The sequence below is a fragment of the Salvelinus fontinalis genome, chromosome 29 (assembly GCF_029448725.1).
Source record: "Salvelinus fontinalis isolate EN_2023a chromosome 29, ASM2944872v1, whole genome shotgun sequence".
Taxonomy (NCBI): Eukaryota; Metazoa; Chordata; class Actinopteri; order Salmoniformes; family Salmonidae; genus Salvelinus; species Salvelinus fontinalis.
The window spans coordinates 11,865,641-11,884,621 of NC_074693.1; the positions used below are offsets into that span (position 1 = coordinate 11,865,641).

The 18,981-nt window shown below is 44.9% G+C and overlaps 1 protein-coding gene across 3 annotated transcripts in view; it reads left to right on the plus strand.

Moving 5' to 3' along the window:
- LOC129827422 (histone-lysine N-methyltransferase, H3 lysine-36 specific-like) overlaps positions 1-18,981 on the plus strand; it is a 33,766-nt gene that overhangs the window by 9,171 nt on the left and 5,614 nt on the right. For all 3 annotated transcript variants that reach the window (XM_055888261.1, XM_055888260.1, XM_055888262.1), the window contains exons 8-24: positions 1,862-2,056; positions 2,216-2,338; positions 2,529-2,652; positions 4,726-4,926; positions 6,190-6,344; positions 6,663-6,857; positions 7,017-7,139; positions 7,328-7,451; positions 7,892-8,092; positions 10,442-10,621; positions 10,898-11,054; positions 14,102-14,307; positions 14,506-14,618; positions 15,694-15,963; positions 16,265-16,523; positions 17,401-17,507; positions 18,475-18,685. In XM_055888261.1, coding sequence (XP_055744236.1) covers positions 1,862-2,056; positions 2,216-2,338; positions 2,529-2,652; positions 4,726-4,926; positions 6,190-6,344; positions 6,663-6,857; positions 7,017-7,139; positions 7,328-7,451; positions 7,892-8,092; positions 10,442-10,621; positions 10,898-11,054; positions 14,102-14,307; positions 14,506-14,618; positions 15,694-15,963; positions 16,265-16,523; positions 17,401-17,507; positions 18,475-18,685 — 2,944 coding nt within the window. The remainder of the gene's footprint in view (positions 1-1,861; positions 2,057-2,215; positions 2,339-2,528; positions 2,653-4,725; positions 4,927-6,189; positions 6,345-6,662; positions 6,858-7,016; positions 7,140-7,327; positions 7,452-7,891; positions 8,093-10,441; positions 10,622-10,897; positions 11,055-14,101; positions 14,308-14,505; positions 14,619-15,693; positions 15,964-16,264; positions 16,524-17,400; positions 17,508-18,474; positions 18,686-18,981) is intronic.

An 18,981-nucleotide genomic window follows, 5' to 3' on the forward strand; every position in this document is an offset into this window, starting at 1 on the left:
AAGAGAGAGCCGCCCAACAAAACTCACGGACCAGGCAAGGAGGGCGGTAATCCGAGAGGCAACAGAGAGACCAAAGATAACCCTGAAGGAGCTGCAAAGCTCCACAGCGGAATTGGAGTATCTGTCCATAGGACCACTTTAAGCCGTACACTCCACAGAGCTGGGCTTTACGGAAGAGTGGCCAGAAAAAGCCATTGCTTAAAGACAAAAATAAGCAAACACGTTTGGTGCTCGCCAAAAGAAATGGGAGGGGCTCCCCAAACATATGGAAGAAGGTACTCTGGTCAGATGAGACTAAAATGTAGCTTTTTGTCCGTCAAGGAAAACGCTATGTCTGGCGCAAACCCACCTCTCATCACCCCGAGAACACCATCCCCACAGTGAAGCGTGGTGGCAGCATCATGCTGTGGGGACGTTTTTCATCGGCAGGGACTGGGAAACTGGTCAGAATTGAAGGAATGATGGAGGGGGCTAAATACAGGGAAATTCTTGAGGGAAACCTGTTTCAGTCTTCCAGAGATTTAAGACTGGGACAGAGGTTCACTTTAAGGCAGGACAATGACCCTAAGCATACTGCTAAAGCAACACTCAAGTGGTTTAAGGGGAAACATTTAAATGTCTTGGAATGGCCTAGCCCAGACCTTAATCCAATTGAGAATCTGTGGTATGACTTAAAGATTGCAGTACACCAGCGGAACCCATCCAACTTGAAGGAGCTGGAGCAGTTTTGCCTTGATTTAAAGGGCAAAAATCCCTGTGTCTAGATGTGCCACGCTTATAGAGACATACCCCATGAGACTTGCAGCTGTAATTGCTGCAAAAGGTGGCTCTACAAAGTATTGACTTTGTGGGGTAAATAGTTATGCACGCTCAAGTTTTCAGTTTTTTTGTCTTATTTCTTGTTTGTTTCACAAATATTATTTTGCATCTTCTAAGTGGTAGGCATGTTGTGTAAATCAAGTGATACAACCCCCCCCAAAATATATTTTAATTCCAGGTTGTAAGGTCAAATTGCTGCAACGAAACCACTACTAAAGGACACCAATAATAAGAAGAGACTTGCTTGGGCCAAGAAACACGAGCAATGGACATTGGACCGGTGGAAATCTGTCCTTTGGTCTGATGAGTCCAAATTTGAGATTTTTGGTTCCAACCGCCATATTTTTGTGAGACGCAGAGTAGGTGAACGGATCTCTGCATGTGTGGTTCCCACCGTGAAGCATGGAGGAGGAGGTGTGATGGTATGGGGTGCTTTGCTGGTGACACTGTCAGTGATTTATTTAGAGTTCATGGCACACTTAACCAGCATGGCTACCACAGCATTCTGCAGCAATACACCATCCCATCTGGTTTGGGCTTATTGGGACTATCATTTGTTTTTCAACAGGACAATGACCCAAAACAAACCTCCAGGCTGTGTAAGGGCTATTTGACCAAGCAGGAGAGTGATGGAGTGCTGCATCAGATGACCTGGCCTTCACAATCACCCGACCTCAACCCAATTGACATGGTTTGGGATGAGTTGGAATGCAGAGTGGAAAAGCAACCAACAAGTGCTCATCATATGTGGGAACTCCTTCAAAACAGTTGGAAAAGCATTCCAGATGAAACTGGTTGAAAGAATGCCAAGAGTGTGCAAAGCTGTCATTAAGCAGAGGGTAGCTACTTTGAAGAATCTCAAATATAAAATATATTTTGATTTAACACCTTATTTGGTGACTACATGATTCCATATGTGTTATTTCATAGTTTTGATGTCTTCACTATTATTCTACAATGTAGAAAATAGTAAAAATAAAGAAAAACCCTTGAATCAGTAGGCGTGTCCAAACTTTTGACTGCTATGTCATTTCTATAACAGGTTAAGTCTGTGAAGAAAGACGTGCCTGTATCCAGCTTGACAACTCCAGAGAGCATGGTTTCTCTGCAGGCATCCTCCCCTGCCTGGCCCTCTAGCCCTACGGTGCTCCTCACCCCCAAGGAAGAGACCGAGAAGATCAGTCCTGGGGTGGGAGGAGAGAGCCACACCAACGGAGAGAGAACACCCAAACATGAGGTCAGCATTAACACCTTTTTCAACCTGTGTGAAAAGATGACTAGTTCCATGCTATGATGTCAGCATTCACCTGAGGTACAATTGTACCAGTGCTATAATACAGGGTGCTAAACCCCTACACCGTAACCAATTTTCTGTGTAATAACACCTCTCCTCCAGGTGTTCTCTCCTGGTCTGAATGACAGTTTCTCCCTACCTGGCGAAGGGTCCCTGGTCTCCAGCACTAAGAAGAACACAGGAGAGAAAGGAGGAGCTGCGTCCATGAAGGAGAATGTCTGTCAGGTAGGTCAACCAACAACATGCCACAACCTTTCTATTTTGTAGAGGCAGGAACAGTCAAAATAGCTCTTACGTTTTATTTCCAGGCTTTCTCACATTAGTTCAGAAATAACTGTTCCCAATAGCCGAGTGATGAATTAGATTTGGGAGTATCGTAACACAAGACTAAAATGTGTGTGTGTGTGTCTTGCAGGTGTGTGAGAGGACAGGTGAGCTGCTGCTGTGTGAGGGCCAGTGCTGTAGGGCGTTCCACCTGCAGTGTATCGGCCTATCAGAAACCCCTAGAGGGAAGTTCATCTGTTGTGAATGCACTAAAGGTGAGTCTCTACCTATCCCTGTACACATGTCTGTCCTTTTCCATTTGACTACTTTAGCAGACGCTCTTATCCAAAACAACCTACAGGAGCAGTTTACGGTTTAGTGCCTTGCTCAAGGGCACATCGACAGATTTTTCACCTATTCGCCTCGGGGATTCGAACCAGCAACTTTTCGGTTACTGGTCTAACGCTCTTCACCGCTAGACTACCTGGCACCATTCTAATCTTACAGGAGCCATGTACACCTAGTGCAGCCTCACCTATACACATATTCACCTTGGCGTAACACTGCTACTGAGTTCTTACACCTGTGACTTGATACTGCCATGCTCATAGACGTTATCTCTGCATCTGACAGAGGTATTCTGTTTCTATACCCACAATGTACAGTTGAAGTCAGAAGTTTACATACACTTAGGTTGGAGTCATTAAAACTCGTTTTTCAACTACACCACAAATTTCTTGTTAACAAACTATGGTTTTGGCAAGTCGGTTAGGACATCTACTTTGTGCATGACACAAGTAATTTTTCCAACAACTGTTTACAGACAGATTATTTCACTTATAATTCACTGTATCACAATTCGAGGGGGTCAGAAGTTTACATACACTAAGTTGACTGTGCCTTTAAACAGCTTGGAAAATTCCAGAAAATTCTGTCATGGCTTTAGAAGCTTCTGATAGGCTAATTGACATAATTTGAGTCAATTGGAGGTGTACCTGTGGATTTATTTCAAGGCCTACCTTCAAACTCATGCTTGACATCATGGGAAAACCAAAAGAAATCAGCCAAGACCCCAGAAAATAAACTTGTAGAACTTCGCAAGTCTGGTTCATCCTTGGGAGCAATTTCCAAACGCCTGAAGGTACCACGTTCATCTGTACAAACAATAGTACGCAAGTATAAACGCCATGGGACCACGCAGCTGTCATACCGCTCAGGAAGGAGATGCGTTCTGTCTCCTAGAGATTAACGTACTTTGGTGCGAAAAGTGCAAATCAATCCCAGAACAACAGCAAAGGACCTTGTAAAGATGCTGCAGGAAACGGGTACAAAAGTATCTATATCCACAGTAAAAGGAGTCCTATATTGACATAATCTGAAAGGCCGCTCAGCAAGGAAGAAGCCACTGCTCCAAAACCGCCATAAAAATGTCAGACTACGGTTTGCAACTGCACATGGGGACAAAGGTCGTACTTTTTTGGAGAAATGTCCTCTGGTCTGATGAAACAAAAATAGAACTGTTTGGCCTTAATGACCATCGTTATGTTTGGAGGAAAAGGAGGATGCTTGCAAGCCGAAGAACACCATCCCAACCGTGAAGTATGGGGGTGGCAGCATCATGTTGTGGGGGTGCTTTGCTGCAGGAGGGACTGGTGCACTTCACACAATAGATGGCATCGTGAGGAAGGAAAATTATGTGCATATATTGAAGCAACATCTCAAGACATCAGTCAGGAAGTTAAAACTTGGTTGCAAATGGGTCTTCCAAATGGACAATGACCCCAAGCACACTTCCAAAGTTGTGGCAAAATAGCTTAAGGACAACAAAGTCAGGGTATTGGAGTGGCCATCACAAAGCTCTGACTTCAGTCCTATAGAACATTTGTGGGCAGAACTGAAAAAGCGTGAGCGAGCAAGGAGGCCTACAAACCTGACTCAGTTACACCAGCTCTGTCAGGAGGAATGGGCCAAAATTCACCCAACTTATTGCGTGATGCTTGTGGAAGGCTACACGACACGTTTGACCCAAGTTAAACAATTTAAAGGCAATGCTACCAAATGCTAATTGAGTGTATGTAAACTTTTGACCCACTGGGAATGTGATGAAAGAAATAAAAGCTGAAATAAATCAATCTCTCTACTATTTTTCTGACATTTCACATTCTTAAAATGAAATGGTGATCCAAACTGACATAAGACAGTGAATTTTTACTAGGATTACATTTCAGGAATTGTGAAAAATTGAGTTTAAATGTATTTGGCTAAGGTGTATGTAAACTTCCAACTTCAAATGTATGTAAGCTGCTTTGGTGTATCACAAAGCTAAGAGTGTATCTTTTCCATTGCAGGTGTCCACACATGCTTTGTGTGTAAGAAGTCTAGCGACAGTGTGAAGAGGTGCATGGTGCCTGTATGTGGGAAGTTCTACCACAACAAGTGTATCCTGAAACACACACCCACCCAGCCCCAGAATAAAGGGGTTCGCTGCTCCCTCCACGTCTGTCTGCCCTGCCACATCACCAACCCCCTCAACCCCTGCAGTTCCAAAAGTAGGTTCCAGTTCCACTCTGTTTGATAGAACCAGGGGTTAAGTAGAATTCATTTCTACCCGGTACGAGACCTTCTTTATATGCATGCTTGCACCAACATTTGTGCACTATTAACTCAATAGGATCTCTGTGGGCGTAGTCGTAAAGATATGTCATTTAACTTTTAAAATGTATTACCCTTTTATTGTGGCATAAACACAACCAATCACGAGGTTTTCATCTGATTGTCAAACAATCACTTCAAAGGTCTCCTTTACTAGGCTACCCCCACATGTTCATTCACTCACAACATTCAGTGTTTCCAGCCTCCAAGCTGCCGTGAGTGGAAATAGACATCTGTTACACAAAATATTTGGCGATTGTCATTAGGTCGGCATTTATGTTTGTACTGCTGTCCGCGTGTCTCTGTGTCGGCCACTCATTTCTTGCCTTGGCATAATGTGAGTGTTCTCGATGAACCACATTGCGTTTTGGAGCGTAGGCTCTACCACCCGTTTTCTAGTCCATTTGCTCGTCTTTTTTATGCCGTTGACATGAGGTAATGATCACGTGGTGTAATAGCCTACAGTTTTCTTGACATTTTGTTTGACTATTGTGATTGGCTCATGTTTTACTGGTACGGCGTACCCGCTGTTTATTTTCCCGGGACACAACACCGGACCCCCTTACTTTCACCCCTGGACACAATAGAAATAGACCTAGGCTATAGGTTTAGAATTGGATGTGACACAATTTAGATTTGTGTGATTTATTGTAATGTTTTTTTATGGGATGGAAAACCGATTGCTACAGTAGAATTGAAACATATCAAGTGGGCTGAAAATCTTGGTCCTCCAATCACATTACAGGTTATCTACAAACATTACTGCAGATTGTCTGTTTGTCTTGGATGGGATCCTAGATTCGAATCAAATTTTATTTGTCACATGCGCCGAATTCAACAAGTGTAGACCTTACCGTGAAATGCTTACTTAAAGCCCTTAATCCACAATGTAGTTCAATAAATAGAGTTAAGGAAATATTAACTCAATAAATTAAAGTGGGAAAAAATATATACGTAGAAAAAAAGTAACGCAAGAAAATACCAAACAGTAACGAGGCTATATACATGGGGTACCGTGTCAATGTGCGGGGGTACAGCTTAGTCGAAGTAATTTGTATAGTTCCGTTGGGGGAAAGTTGTTATGATAATGAAAACAAAATACTCCTCATATTTTCAGATACAGTAGATTTGGGGTATTTAAATGTCTGGTCATTCCCCAGCCCCAGTATCCCTGGAGAGGAAGAGGCCAAGGAAGCCGTCTCACAAGGTCCTGGAATGCACCATAGAAGAAGTGTCAGTCAGTCCTCCAAAGAAGAAGGAGTTTAAGAACCAGAGTGTACAGACAGAGGTGAAACCAGAAGTCAGGGACACTCAGGTAAGGCTGAATGAACTAATCAACAGCCATATTAACAGATCTATACTGCTACAGTACCACTCTGAAACTGGTCTAATTACAGTACCAGTCAAATGTTTGGACACACCTACTCATTCCAGGGTTTTTCTTTATTTTTACTATTTTCGAGATTGTAGAATAATAGTGAAGACATCAAAACTATGAAATAACACATATGGAATCATGTAGTAACCAAGAAAGTGTTAAACAAATCAAAATATATGTTATATTTGAGGTTTTTCAAAGTAGCCACCCTTTGCCTTGATGACAGCTTTGCACACTCTGTCATTTTTATAACAGGTTAAGTCTGTGAAGAAAGACGTGCCTGTATCCAGCTTGACAACTCCAGAGAGCATGGTTTCTCTGCAGGCATCCTCCCCTGCCTGGCCCTCTAGCCCTACGGTGCTCCTCACCCCCAAGGAAGAGACCGAGAAGATCAGTCCTGGGGTGGGAGGAGAGAGCCACACCAACGGAGAGAGAACACCCAAACATGAGGTCAGCATTAACACCTTTTTCAACCTGTGTGAAAAGATGACTAGTTCCATGCTATGATGTCAGCATTCACCTGAGGTACAATTGTACCAGTGCTATAAAACAGGGTGCTAAACCCCTACACCGTAACCAATTTTCTGTGTAATAACACCTCTCCTCCAGGTGTTCTCTCCTGGTCTGAATGACAGTTTCTCCCTACCTGGCGAAGGGTCCCTGGTCTCCAGCACTAAGAAGAACACAGGAGAGAAAGGAGGAGCTGCGTCCATGAAGGAGAATGTCTGTCAGGTAGGTCAACCAACAACATGCCACAACCTTTCTATTTTGTAGAGGCAGGAACAGTCAAAATAGCTCTTACGTTTTATTTCCAGGCTTTCTCACATTAGTTCAGAAATAACTGTTCCCAATAGCCGAGTGATGAATTAGATTTGGGAGTATCGTAACACAAGACTAAAATGTGTGTGTGTGTCTTGCAGGTGTGTGAGAGGACAGGTGAGCTGCTGCTGTGTGAGGGCCAGTGCTGTGGGGCGTTCCACCTGAAGTGTATCGGCCTATCAGAAACCCCTAGAGGGAAGTTCATCTGTTGTGAATGCACTAAAGGTGAGTCTCTACCTATCCCTGTACACATGTTTGTCCATTTCCATTTGACTCATTTAGCAGACGCTCTTATCCAAAACAACCTACAGGAGCGGTTTACGGTTTAGTGCCTTGCTCAAGGGCACATCGACAGATTTTTCACCTATTCGGCTCGGGGATTCGAACCAGCAACTTTTCGGTTACTGGTCTAACGCTCTTCACCGCTAGACTACCTGGCACCATTCTAATCTTACAGGAGCCATGTACACCTGGTGCAGCCTCACCTATACACATATTCACCTTGGCTTAACACTGCTACTGAGTTCTTACACCTGTACAGTAATACTGCCATGCTCATAGACGTTATCTCTGCATCTGACAGAGGTATTCTGTTTCTATACCCACAATGTATGTAAGCTGCTTTGGTGTATCACAAAGCTAAGAGTGTATCTTTTCCATTGCAGGGGTTCACACATGCTTTGTGTGTAAGAAGTCTGGCGACAGTGTGAAGAGGTGCATGGTGCCTGTATGTGGGAAGTTCTACCACAACGAGTGTATCCTGAAACACACACCCACCCAGCCCCAGAATAAAGGGGTTCGCTGCTCCCTCCACGTCTGTCTGTCCTGCCACATCACCAACCCCCTCAACCCCTGCAGTTCCAAAAGTAGGTTCCAGTTCCACTCTGTTTGATAGAACCAGGGGTAAAGTAGAATTCATTTCTACCCGGTACGAGACCTCCTATATATGCATGCTTGCACCAACATTTGTGCACTATTAACTCAATAGGATCTCTGTGGGCGTAGTCGTAAAGATATGTCATTTAACTTTAAGGAGCAGTTCACTCTGTGGGTCTAACCCTAAGAAGTTCTGGAAAACGGTTAAAGACCTGGAGAATAAACCCTCCTCCTCACAGCTGCCCATGTCCCTTAATGTTGATGTGGTTATTTCTGACAAGAAGCACAAGGCTGAGCTCTTTAAATCACCACTTCATTAAGTCAGGATTCCTATTTGACTCCGCCATGCCTCTTTGCAGGTCCAGCATGTCCTCGTCTCCCATCCCTTCTAATGCGATTAGCCCCAATGCTCCTCCCTTTTTTCCCCCTGCCCTGCAACAAAGTTTCTCCTTGCAGGCAGTCACTGAGTCCGAGGTGCTAAAGAAGCTCCTGAAACTTGACCCCAAAAAACCATCTGGGTCAGATGGTTTAGACCCTTTCTTCCTAAAGGTTGCAGCCCCTAACATTGCCAAGCCCATCTCTGACCTTTTTAACCTGTCTCTCCTCTCTGGGGAGGTTCACATTGCTTGGAAGGCAGCCACGGTTTGTCCTTAATTTAAAGGGGGAGATCAAGCCGATCCTAATTGTTATAGGCCTATTTCTGTTTTTCGCTGTTTCTCTAAAGTGTTGGGAAAACGTGTCAATAATCAACTGACTTGCTTTCTTGATGTCTGTAGTATTCTGTCTGTAGTATTCTCTCTGGTATACAATCTGGTTTCCATTGCCATTGCCATTGATTCTAAGCAATGTTATGCTGCTATTTTTAATAACTTGGCCAAAGCTTTTGATACGGTAGACCATTCCATTCTTGTGGGGAGTATTGGTGTCTCTGAGGGGTCTTTGGCCTGGTTTGCTAACTACCTCTCCCAAACAGTGCAGTGTATAAAGTCAGAAAATCTGCTGTCTCAGTCACTGCCTGTCACCAAGGGAGTACCCCAAGGCTCGATCCTAGACCCCACGCTCTTCTCAATTTACATCAACAACATAGCTCAGGCAGTAGGAAGCTCTCTCATCCATTTATATGCAGATCTTGGTCTTATACTCAGCTGGCCCCTCTGCAAATGATGTGTTAAATGCTCTACAACAAAGCTTTCTTAGTGTCCAACAAGCTTTCTCTACCTTTAACCTGTTCTGAACATCTCCACAACCTACTGCAGCCCTCATCCTCCACATACAACACCCGTTCTGCCAGTCACATTCTGTTAAAGGTCCCCAAAGCACACACACCTTGGGTCTCTGTTATTTTCAGTTCGCTGCAGCTAGAGACTGGAACGAGCTGTGAAAAACACTCAAACTGGACAGTTTTATCTCAATCTCTTCATTCAAAGACTCAATCATGGACACTCTTACTGACAGTTGTGGCTGCTGTGTGTGATGTATTGTTGTCTCTACCTTCTTGTCCTTTGTGCTCTTGGCTGTGCCAAATAATGTTTGTACCATGTTTTGTGCTGCTACCGTGTTGTGTTGCTTCCATGTTGTTGTTATATTGTGTTGCTACCATGCTGTGTTATGTGTGGCTGCTATGTTGTTGTCTTAGGTCTCTCTTTATGTAGTGTTGTCTCTCTTGTCATGATGTGTGTTTTGTCCTATAATTATTCAACAACATTTTTTTTGTCCCAGCCCCCGTCCCCACAGGTGACCTTTTTGCGTTTTGGTAGGCCATAATTGTAAATAAGAAGAGTGTTCTTAACTGACTTTCCTAGTTAAATAAAGGTGAAATAATAAATAAAACCGTTGTTCAGGCACGACACATTGAAACATAAAATATTACAGTTTTTAATGTTCCGTTGGTAGGATCGTCTTAATCGTAGATCGTCCAGTTTGTTTTCCAATGATTGCGCGTTGGCAAATAATACGGAGCGAAGTGGTGGTTTACCTCCTCGTCTGCAATTCTTACCAGGCACTGCGCCCGCCTCCCCCTTTTCCTACGCCTTTTGAGGGGGATTTGCGCCATGTCTTGACAAAGGAGTATATCCTTAAAGGAAAAACGCTTTGTCCAGTTCGAGGTGAGTTATCGCTGTTCTGATGTCCAGAAGCTCTTTTCCATCATAAGAGACGGTAGCAGCAACAATATGTACAAAATTAGTTACAAACAATGCAAACGAACACAATGGCACAGTTGGTTAGGAGCCCGTAAAACGTCAGCCATCCCCTCCGTCTCCATTATATACAGATCTAACATGGCTGTAGAGATGCTTGGTGTGTGTGTGTGTGGTTTTTGACCTGTGTTCCTCTTCTAGGTCGTCTGACCCGCTGCGTGCGCTGCCCTGTTGCGTACCACGCAAACGACTACTGCATGGCGGCAGGCAGCGTAGTCCTGGCCAACAACAGCTTCCTGTGTCCCAACCACTTCACCCCCCGCAAGAACTACAAGAACCACGAACACATCAACGTCAGCTGGTGCTTCGTCTGCTCATTAGGTTGGTGACTGGTTGGGTTGCTTTTGGATGGTTGATTGATTGGTTGGGTGTTTTCAGTGTTGAAGAGTCCATTATGCAAGGGTTGGTGGTATTATTAGAGGTAGAGTAATAATTTGATTAGGAGTGTGGTGGAAATCATATGTGGATGACTTATGCTCCTCACAGAGTAAAAAAGGTTGAAGTGAAATGAAGCATTGTGCCTCCCCATCCTGAGGTCATTGGGTCACATCTGGGTGACTTGTTGTCTGAGCTGCACCTCCTCCTTTCTCCCTGCAGGGGGCAGTCTGCTGTGTTGCGAGGCCTGTCCTGCTGCCTTCCATCAAGAGTGTCTAAACATCGAGATGCCTGAGGGGAGCTGGTTCTGCAACGACTGCAAGGCCGGGAAGAAACCTCACTTCAAGGACATCCTCTGGGTTAAAGTGGTAAGATTCAGGTAAGAATCACTGTTCTCTAGAAACAATATCCATACTTTTGGTCAGAATCAACTGAGTGACACTTTTCTCCCGTGTCAACGTATTAAAAAATATCTTGATCAGTTCCTGAAATCCAGTCATATTGTTATTGATCAGAATCTGTGTGTATAATCCTCATCTACACTGAGTACACCAAACATTAGGAACACTTTCTAATATTGAGTTGCCGCTAGTGTTTTTATTGTGGCCGTATTACCCCGACACTGATTGGAGCTCCCAGAGTGTTCTGACAGAACACAGCACACTGATTGGAGCTCCCAGAGTGTTCTGACAGAACACAGCACACTGATTGGAGCACCCAGAGTGTTCTGACAGAACACAGCACACTGATTGGAGCTCCCAGAGTGTTCTGACAGAACACAGCACACTGATTGGAGCTCCCAGAGTGTTCTGACAGAACACAGCACACTGATTGGAGCACCCAGAGTGTTCTGACAGAACACAGCACACTGATTGGAGCACCCAGAGTGTTCTGACAGAACACAGCACACTGATTGGAGCTCCCAGAGTGTTCTGACAGAACACAGCACACTGATTGGAGCACCCAGAGTGTTCTGACAGAACACAGCACACTGATTGGAGCACCCAGGGTGTTCTGACAGAACACAGCACACTGATTGGAGCTCCCAGAGTGTTCTGACAGAACACAGCACACTGATTGGAGCTCCCAGAGTGTTCTGACAGAACACAGCACACTGATTGGAGCACCCAGAGTGTTCTGACAGAACACAGCACACTGATTGGAGCTCCCAGAGTGTTCTGACAGAACACAGTACATTGATTGGAGCACCCAGAGTGTTCTGACAGAACACAGCTTGGGCTGTTTTGGTGACCCTATTACCACCATACCGGCGGTCCTGAGTGTCATGAAGTCAGTCAAATTCCACGTGACTGTTGAGTCATGGTAATTAGGCTTCTCCAAGCTCTGATGCTGCTGATGGTCATTAGTACCCTACCAAACTTGCTAACTGCCAGGTACTCAGCATTAGTGTCCCTCTAATCACTCTGACATCAATGCAAATGTAACCGAAAATCTAATCAAACACCATGAGAGCCAATGAGCTCTTATTGCTCAACATTTCTATAGGCTATGCAATTGCGTGAGAAAACAGAGTGATGGCCTCTATTAAAAAGAGGAGGATCCCATCAGCTTTCTATAGGCTAGGCCTACTATATTTATTTCTCAACTTTACTAATATTAAGCACATTGTTTCTCTTTACAACAGGACTATAGCCTACCTGGCTGGCATGAAAATAAACCACGGGAGAAACGCCCTCCATTCGCTATTTAAATGCGTAGATGTATTTTTCCCCTGTCCCTGTTTCGAGACAGGTGCATGATAATGGTCCATTCTAGGTCAAAATAATTTTCACACATACAGTACCAGTCAAAGGTTTAGACGCACCTACTCATTCAAGGGTTTTTCATAATTGTACTTTTTTCTACATTGTAGAATAATAGTGAAGACGTCAAAACTATGAAATAACACATTTGGAATCATCTAGTAACCAAAAAAGTGTTAATCAAAATATATTTGACATTCTTCAAAGTAGCCACCCTTTGCCTTGAGGACAGCTTTGCACACTCTTGGCATTCTCTTAACTTTCACCATAAAAATGCCCCTTTTATAATAAAAGCATTACATGCATAATTGCATTTGCTTTCACTTTTGATAATGGTTTTTTCGCGCTAATGAAAAATTCATGCTTATAGACTACTGCCGTGTGCACATTGCTGCGCTTATAATGTGAAGTAGCCTAATTCTTAATCAACATTGCGTAAAAAAAGTTTTTTGATTCTAGTAGTTGTATTCATTTGGGATCTATCGCATCCCACAACTGTCCCAGACTATTTTTGGAATATGTATTTCTCGCACAGCATAGAATGGGTCGACTTTTGTACTATGGAACATAGTAGATTGACATAGGCTCATGCTGTTGCTGTCCGTTAGGTCTACTCATCTTGTTGGCTGACAAAGTAAATGTGGACAGTTCTTCTAATATCTTCAATATGCACCTCGGAATTGGATAAGGACGCACACAGTTGCATCCCCGATGTGTCTGTCTTCACTTGTAGCCTGTGAGAAAGACCCGGTCACCTGATGGAGAGACATGTGAGTGAGAGATGATTCGGAGCGCGCATCACTCAGGGAGAAGGGAATTATAATTATTATATTCAGCCCAAAGGCTCAACGGCCACTAGCCACAAAAGGCATGGATTTTCTTTAGGGGGCATTAACTGTATTATTGTGATGGTGTATATTAAATAGATTTATTAGACTTGAAAAAAATAAAAAACATTATTTAACCTTTATTTAAATGTAGATATTCCAAAGGTGCGCATCAGAGGCTTGTATGCATGGAGGCCTGGAGATGCTAAACATGTTTGTTAATTAACGGTAAAGTACAGTGAGACCGGTAGTCTTTAGCATGACAATAACCGGTGTACAAAATGTCATGACTTCCACAGCCCTTGTAGCACCCCCCTCTTTTGCCCTCAGAACTGCCTCAATTCGTCGGGGCATGGACTCTACAAGGAGTTGAAAGTGTTCCACAGGGATGTTGGCCCTTGTTGACTCCAATGCTTCCCACACTTGTGTCAAGTTGGCTGGATGTCCTTTGGGTGGTGGTCCATTCTTGATAAACACAAGAAACTGTTGAGTGTGAAACCCAGCAGCGTTGCAGTTCTTGATACAAACCGGTGCGCCTGGCAACTGCTACCATACTACGTTCAAAGGCACTTCAATATTTTGTCTTGCCCAGTCACCCTCTGAATTGCAGACATACACAATCCATGTCTCAATTGTCTCAAGGCTTAAAAATCCTTCTTTGACCTGTCTCCTCCCCTTCATCTGCACTGATTGAAGTGGATTTAACAAGTGACATCAATAATGGATCATAGCTTTCACCTTGATTCACCTGGTCAGTCTATGTCATGGAAGGAGCAGGTGTTCCTAATGTTTTGTATTCACAATGTATCATGTAAAATCTCCTCTCCTTTGTTCAGGTGGTGGCCTGCGGAAGTGTGTCTTCCTAAGAACATCCCAGAGAAAATCCTCCGTATGAAACACGAGGTGGGGGAGTTCCCTGTTCAGTTCTTTGGTTCTAAGGACTACGCCTGGACCTATCAGGCCAGAGTCTTCCCTTACATGGAGGGAGATGCCAACAACAAGGACAAGATGGGGAAGGGTTGTGACGCCATCTACAAGAAAGGTTAGAAAGAAGCCTCCTTTACCTGGTTATTATAGAATATATGGCAAACAACAGACTTCATTTTAGAAAGAACAACCAAAGAGCCTTTCCTAAGTCTTAAACAACAGAGATGTTTCCAGGTACCACATGGCAGGGCTGAAAGCTTACCATTTGAGATATATTAGCTAGCTGATAAATCTAACTTCCGTTTCCTTTCAGCTCTGAATGAAACAGCTGAGCGGTTTATAGCGCTTCAGGCTGAGAAGGAGATGAGACAGCTTCAGGAGGACAGGAGGAATGACAAGAAACCCCCTCCCTACAGACACATCAAGGTACCGCCCCTTTAAAACGCCTCCCTACAGACACATCAAGGTACTGCCCCTTTAAACCTCCTCCCTACAGACACATCAAGGTACCGCCCCTTTAAACCTTCTCCCTACAGACACATCAAGGTACCGCCCCTTTAAACATTCTCATCAAGGTACCGCCCCTTTAAACCTCCTCCCTACAGACACATCAAGGTACCGCCCCTTTAAACCTTCTCCCTACAGACACATCAAGGTACCGCCCCTTTAAACCTTCTCCCTACAGACACATCAAGGTACCGCCCCTTTAAACCTTCTCCCTACAGACACATCAAGGTACCGCCCCTTTAAACATTCTCCCTACAGACACATCAAGGTACCGCCCCTTTAAACTTTCTCCCTACAGACATATCAAGGTACCGCCCCTTTAAACCTTCACCCTACAGACACAGCAAGGTACCGCCCCTTTAAACCTTCTCCCTACAGACATATCAAGGTACCGCCCCTTTAAACCTCCTCCCTACAGACACATCAAGGTACCGCCCCTTTAAACCTTCTCCCTACAGACACATCAAGGTACCGCCCCTTTAAACCTTCTCCCTACAGACACATCAAGGTACCGCCCCTTTAAACCTTCTCCCTACAGACACATCAAGGTACCGCCCCTTTAAACCTTCTCCCTACAGACACATCAAGGTACTGTCCCTTTAAACCTCCTCCCTACAGACACATCAAGGTACTGTCCCTTTAAACCTTCTCCCTACAGACACATCAAGGTACCGCCCCTTTAAACCTCCTCCCTACAGACACATCAAGGTACTGTCCCTTTAAACCTTCTCCCTACAGACACATCAAGGTACCGCCCCTTTAAACCTCCTCCCTACAGACACATCAAGGTACTGTCCCTTTAAACCTTCTCCCTACAGACACATCAAGGTACCGCCCCTTTAAACCTTCTCCCTACAGACACATCAAGGTACTGTCCCTTTAAACCTTCTCCCTACAGACACATCAAGGTACCGCCCCTTTAAACCTTCACCATGCATAATTCACACACAAGTTTGAATTGCATCCGCTTATCTCAAGTGCTTATTCTTTTCAGGTGAACCGACCAATTGGCAAGGTCCAGATCATTACGGCGGACCTATCGGAGGTGCCGCGCTGTAACTGCAAGGCGTCTGATGAGAACCCGTGTGGCATTGACTCAGAGTGTATCAACCGCATGTTGATGTATGAGTGCAACCCTCAGGTGTGTTTGGCAGGGGAGAGGTGTCTGAACCAGAGTTACACCAAGAGACAGTACACCCAGGTGGAGATCTTCAGGACCTTGTCACGAGGCTGGGGGCTACGGGGCGTCTCCGACATCAAGAAGGTACAGACTAGGGCATCAAACTACAACACAAAACAGTTCCCCTTGTGTTTGTTTTGTTTAGAGAACCTTGTCCCACTACAGTTGTGCATGGCTGCCTACATAATTACCCCCTTGTGGGATAAATCAAGTATTTTCAATTCAATTCCAAGGCTCTTTTTACCTGCTTATCCTTGAATATCCTGTTTTAAGATGTGGACATACAGTAGTATATTTAGCCTCCATACCGCTGTGTCTGGTGTAAATGGGGTTGTGTATCAGCTCGATTATAACCTGAGTCTGTGCTCTCCTCCCTCTCTCTCAGGGTGCATTTGTGAATGAGTACGTGGGGGAGGTGATAGACGAGGAGGAGTGCAGAGCCAGGATCAAACATGCTCAAGAGAATGACATCTGTAACTTCTACATGCTCACTCTGGACAAGGACCGGATCATAGACGCTGGACCCAAGGGGAACCAGGCGAGGTTCATGAATCACTGCTGCCAGCCCAACTGTGAGACCCAGAAGTGGACGGTAAACGGAGACACCAGGGTGGGGCTCTTTGCCCTGGAGGACATCCCCGAAGGTCAGAAGAAGTACCAATAAACCTACTGGAGCCCGGTTCCACTTCTGTAACTAACTCCTGGAGCCCGGTTCCATTTCTGTAACTAACTCCTGGAGCCTGGTTCCACTTCTGTAACTAACTCCTGGAGCCCGGTTCCATTTCTGTAACTAACTCCCGGAGCCTGGTTCCATTTCTGTTACTAACTCCTGGAGCCCGGTTCCATTTCTGTAACTAACTCCCGGAGCCTGGTTCCATTTCTGTTACTAACTCCTGGAGCCCGGTTCCATTTCTGTAACTAACTCCCGGAGCCCGGTTCCATTTCTGTAACTAACTCCTGGAGCCCGGTCCCACTTCTGTAACTAACTCCTGGAGCCCGGTGCCACTTCTGTAACTACCTCCCGGAGCCCGGTTCCACTTCTGTAACTAACTCCTGGGGACCGGTTCCATTTCTGTAACTAACTCCCGGAGCCCGGTTCCACTTCTGTAACTAACTCCTGGAGCCCGGTTCCACTTCTGTAACTAACTCCTGGGGACCGGTTCCATTTCTGTAACTAACTCCCGGAGCCCGGTTCCACTTCTGTAACTAACTCCCGGAGCCCGGTTCCACTTCTGTAACTAACTCCTGGGGCCCGGTTCCACTTCTGTAACTAACTCCTGGGGCCCGGTTCCACTTCTGTAACTAACTCCTGGAGCCCGGTTCCACTTCTGTAACTAACTCCCGGAGCCCGGTTCCATTTCTGTAACTAACTCCCGGAGCCCGGTTCCATTTCTGTAACTAACTCCTGGGGCCCGGTTCCATTTCCATTCCTCAGGCACTAGGGCTTGTGACCAAAAGTATCTTTGTAATTTGTAAAGCTACCTGTCCAGAACCTGGCAGTGTGTTTTTATTTGTGTCTAGGTGTGGAGCTGACCTTCAACTACAACCTGGAGTGTCTTGGTAACGGGAAGACGGTGTGTAAATGTGGAGCGCCCAACTGCTCCGGGTTCCTGGGGGTCCGACCAAAGGTAAGGCTCTGACACTGACAAATGTCAACATACAAAACATTTGTATTTATCTAAAGAGATCTACAGTAATTGCTTTTAGTTGTTTACTGTGTGATGATGAGTTATACTATAAAGAGTAAAGGGAGACTGGTGAATATAGCAGCCTAGAGGTAGACTGGTGAATATAGCAGCCTAAAGGCAGACTGGTGAATATAGCAGCCTAAAGGTAGACTGGTGAATATAGCAGCCTAAAGGTAGACTGGTGAATATAGCAGCCTAAAGGCAGACTGGTGAATATAGCAGCCTAAAGGTAGACTGGTGAATATAGCAGCCTAAAGGTAGACTGGTTAATATAGCAGCCTAAAGGTAGACTGGTGAATATAGCAGCCTAAAGGCAGACTGGTGAATATAGCAGCCTAAAGGCAGACTGGTGAATATAGCAGCCTAAAGGCAGACTGGTGAATATAGCAGCCTAAAGGTAGACTGGTGAATATAGCAGCCTAAAGGTAGACTGGTGAATATAGCAGCCTAAAGGGAGACTGGTGAATATAGCAGCCTAAAGGTAGACTGGTGAATATAGCAGCCTAAAGGTAGACTGGTGAATATAGCAGCCTAAAGGCAGACTGGTGAATATAGCAGCCTAAAGGCAGACTGGTGAATATAGCAGCCTAAAGGCAGACTGGTGAATATAGCAGCCTAAAGGTAGACTGGTGAATATAGCAGCCTAAAGGGAGACTGGTGAATATAGCAGCCTAAAGGGAGACTGGTGAATATAGCAGCCTAAAGGTAGACTGGTGAATATAGCAGCCTAAAGGCAGACTGGTGAATATAGCAGCCTAAAGGCAGACTGGTGAATATAGCAGCCTAAAGGCAGACTGGTGAATATAGCAGCCTAAAGGCAGACTGGTGAATATAGCAGCCTAAAGGCAGACTGGTGAATATAGCAGTCTAAAGTAATGGCCTGTGTGTACGTGTGTCTGTCTCCCAGAACCAGCTGTCTAAAGCACGGGAAGGAAGGGAACTAAAGGAGGGCAAGAAGAAGGTTCTGGTGAAGAAGAAGCCTCAGCTGGAGGTGACGAAGGAGAGGGAGGACGGGTGTTTCAGCTGTGGGGACGGAGGACAGATCGTGTCCTGTAAGAAGCCAGGTTGTCCCAAGGTCTACCATGCAGACTGTCTCAACCTGGCGAAGAGACCTGCAGGTGAGTGAAGGGGTGAGAAACCTTCTCCCCCATGGAAACTCTTTGACACAAAATGGCTGTTCTATTGTGTGTGATTTTGTATGGGACTTGCCTAAGAGGTTGTAGTCTGTAGATTTTTGTGTCATTAGAACTCATCAGCAAGGGATTTGGACTTGGGGTGGGGTGTGTAACTTCCCACTGGGCACTCCACCACATTTCAATGTGGATAATTACGTCATATTTGGTTGAGACGTTGATCAATGAGATTAAAACCTATATTCACCCACTCAAAAATACAGCCAAAATGTAGTTGAATT